Genomic DNA, 3,324 nt, shown 5'->3' on the forward strand with positions numbered 1-3,324 from the left:
CTATTGTACCGTGTTGGATAAAACAAGCCAATCTAAATTCCTTTGTTACACTCGCAGGAAAGACGGAATGCTTAGTGTCTGGTGAGTCAGATGTTATTAGCCGGAGTTCATTTGAAATTTAAATCTTTTTTATTCGGAAAAATACGTTTGTGCTTGGACATAAGCTAGGAGGAAAGGGAATTATTAGTAGTTTGTTGATGTTATGGCCTTTCTCCCGGTGGTATAAAACTTAGTTTTAACTGACAGTGAAAGTCTGACGGTGAGCGCATTAGTTTAGGCACACATGCGCACTAAAACGGGTTTCATCGTGTGCTGTAGTCTGACAGATGCTGCAAATGTCTGGAGTGTGGAGTATACTAAGGACAGCCTGAAGCACCTTGTAAGTATTCTGGGTTTCTTCTCATTCACTCAGTATACTGTCATAATTTCTGTCATCCCTGTGTGTTCAGGGGCAGCAGTTTGCCTTAAAATCTACAGAGGATTATGTCTTAAAACTCAGGTGAGACCACACTGTCAACTCCTGCATGCATCACTTCTTGCATGGGACTATAAAAAGCTGTGGTCAGGTAAGTGAGGCTGAATATATCTCTATTTTCCTCAGGGCATCCTGCAATAGTGGAGATGTGTCTGTTGCCGTGCATGAGGTTGGTGCAGAGCTGCGTTTGGGATCCAGTCCAGGAGACCTGAGTGTAACCCTGTCCAGACTGGAAGGTCCACAGGCCACAGACAAGTTGAGGGAGCTGCTGTTCACGATGGCTGACAGCCTCACACAGCTTGACAGTGAATTCACTTTGTAGTTGTGACTCTCATTTTATGCAGAATTAAAACTAACTTGCTTTTAGATCAGTACTGACTGTAACATGTCCCCTCACAGGTGGCCCCTCAAGTGGACCCCCCTCAGCCAGTCCAGTGAAAAATTACCAAAGACGGCCCACAGGTATACATTTGTGAAATGGCTCTTGGTTTCAAATAACCACCATGACATTGGCCAAACTCCAATACCAAGGATTCAAAATCTAAATGTGATGTCACACTGGCTGTGGCCACCTTTTCTATACAACCTAATGGATGTTTGCTTATAAATGATTCCATTGATGCATGCTTTCAGTCAGGAATGTAAAGCAGGACACTCTGCAGGTTAGAAACATGATTAAACCACAACAGAAGCTTCCCGTATGTGTAATCCAGTATGGTTATGGTAGCTGAAGTTGGCTTGGATCAAGAGATGCTGCTCTTCATTTTCATGTGTAAAATTAAATTACAAGAGGCTGTACAGTGGATCATGTTGTGATCTGTTGTGAAATCCATAATTTTTTGCTACAACCAAAATACCTTGGAAATGTCAAATGGGTATATCCTTTGGAAAGACAATGAAAATTACCAGAAGGAAAGTAAGATTTTTGGGCTACAGGTGTACCTGTTAATAGTGGATTATATTAGAAGTGTCCCTTGTTCTCCATCATGAATAAGAAAAGCTTTATTCATCCCAAAGGGAAACTCATATATGATGAGGAAGAAGTAAGGGAAAAAAATAAAACAAAACCAAATAAACGATGGCTGCAGTGGACATCTGTAAACAGTTTCAAACACTCAGTTTGACAGTCAAGGCATATTTGCCATTATGCCTTGACTGGAGTAGTTGTTCTGCATGTTTTGTGAAACTGGCCCACTGGTACAGAACCCCAACACATAGATGTGGTTCTGCAAGTGTGGACTACCAGTCACAATAAACTTTAATCTTGAAAGAGGCTCAAATTTTCTTTAACATCATAATAAATGATAATGAATTAGCATTTATTTTCAGTTGTAATGGAATCTCTTCTAAATATATTAAAACTGTTTTAAGTGATTTTAAAATGGGATTTTCTTAGTGTTGGATAATTTTGAGGTAAGTACTGAATACAATAATGATCTTATATCCGGTGCTTATATGTACATTGAAGTATTCCATCTTTTTGAGTAAAAGGAGACATGTAAATGTCATGCTTAAAAAGGTAATTGGGCAAACGTTTTCATTAATGCAAAACTGTTCTCCTTTAGAGTTTGAGCCCTGGCAGCAGCAGAGCAGCGCTCCAGCAATGACCATGAAGAGAAGACTTCCAGGGTCCTCACTCATCAACCCAGGGGTTAAAAAGTATGGTGTCTCTCACAGGACTTCAATAGAGCAGTGATGCTACTGATGTGAGTGAAAACAAGCCACTGTCCATGTGTGTTTGCAGAAAGCAGCAAGCGACTGGCGTTGCCTTTGATGATGCAGATGAAGACTGATCGTCCTCCTTGTACTCATAGTCCTGCTGCGCAGCGAGAGATGAATGATCTTTTAATCCACTAACAGAACATGAAAACCTCAGTGCATATTTATGGGATCAAAGCTTAAACTTTAACTGCTTTTTATGAAACACTGACTTTTAATGCTATATAATGGTTGTCTCCAATAAATGATTGAATGATAATTTGTAATAAAATGACATAAGAAACACATTGTCACACTTTTGATTCCCCCCCTTTTCAGGACTTGTTCTTATATTGTGCTTTTCTACTCTGAGAACAGCACTTTACACAACTTGCCTTATTCTCACAAGCACTTGTTTTGCTGTGCAAGTGCTTCTAACATTCACACTCAAATGCATTGGAGAGCAACTTGGGGTTAGTATCATGCCAAGGATGCAAACAGGGGTCAAGCCTTCAATTTAATAGGTGATCTGCTCTACCTCCTGAGCTACTGCCAGCCAACACATCCGAGCTGCTTTCTTGTCCACTTTGTTTGATAAGATGTAGCATTCAACTCGATTTAAGTTATTGCTGTTTGTGCTGGGTGTTATCTAGGGAGGAAAGTTCCCAGTAGATGTCCCATTGAGAGTGCTGTAACTAAGATTAAGAATATAATTAATCCAGTGTTATCTTTGTGGAGAGCAAGCTACCTGAACTACTCCCACAGAAGTCGATTGTCTTTTTAATAGGATTTACACTGCATATTACTCTGGATAAGGTAGCTCTCCTGAAAAAGCCTTAAATTAGAATACTTGATATCCTGGAAATAACTAATGCACATCTTAAAGCAGACGATGTGTAAGCTGCAGAGGAAATGGCATCTTGCTGATTTAGAAGATTTCCATTTAGCCTCAAAAGATAGTTTGTAGCATTAACAAAACAAAACATCACTTGACCCAGGTGTCCTAGGTACAGTTATGTACAACATAACAGCAGTGTGTTTAAAATAGAGGAAAAGGTCCATGTTGTGCTATGCAAATTCAATCTCAAATGAAACCATGAACAATTATTTCTTTTCTTTATTTTTACTTAAAATGAAGAAAAGGATTAGGT

The 3,324-nt window shown here is 39.4% G+C and overlaps 1 protein-coding gene across 1 annotated transcript in view; it reads left to right on the plus strand.

Annotated features, from left to right (window-relative positions):
- The window catches only part of paxx (PAXX non-homologous end joining factor), a 2,514-nt gene extending 50 nt beyond the window's left edge, over positions 1–2,464 (plus strand). Inside the window, exons 1-7 of the mRNA XM_063489990.1 lie at positions 1–81; positions 319–379; positions 450–499; positions 602–780; positions 875–937; positions 2,041–2,134; positions 2,220–2,464. The exon at positions 1–81 is cut by the window's left edge and continues 50 nt beyond it. Of these exons, the coding sequence (XP_063346060.1) occupies positions 1–81; positions 319–379; positions 450–499; positions 602–780; positions 875–937; positions 2,041–2,134; positions 2,220–2,268 (577 nt within the window). The 3' untranslated portion in view covers positions 2,269–2,464. The remainder of the gene's footprint in view (positions 82–318; positions 380–449; positions 500–601; positions 781–874; positions 938–2,040; positions 2,135–2,219) is intronic.
- The last annotated feature ends 860 nt before the right edge of the window (positions 2,465–3,324 follow it).

This window comes from Pelmatolapia mariae, linkage group LG12 (genome assembly GCF_036321145.2).
Source record: "Pelmatolapia mariae isolate MD_Pm_ZW linkage group LG12, Pm_UMD_F_2, whole genome shotgun sequence".
NCBI lineage: Eukaryota > Metazoa > Chordata > Actinopteri > Cichliformes > Cichlidae > Pelmatolapia > Pelmatolapia mariae.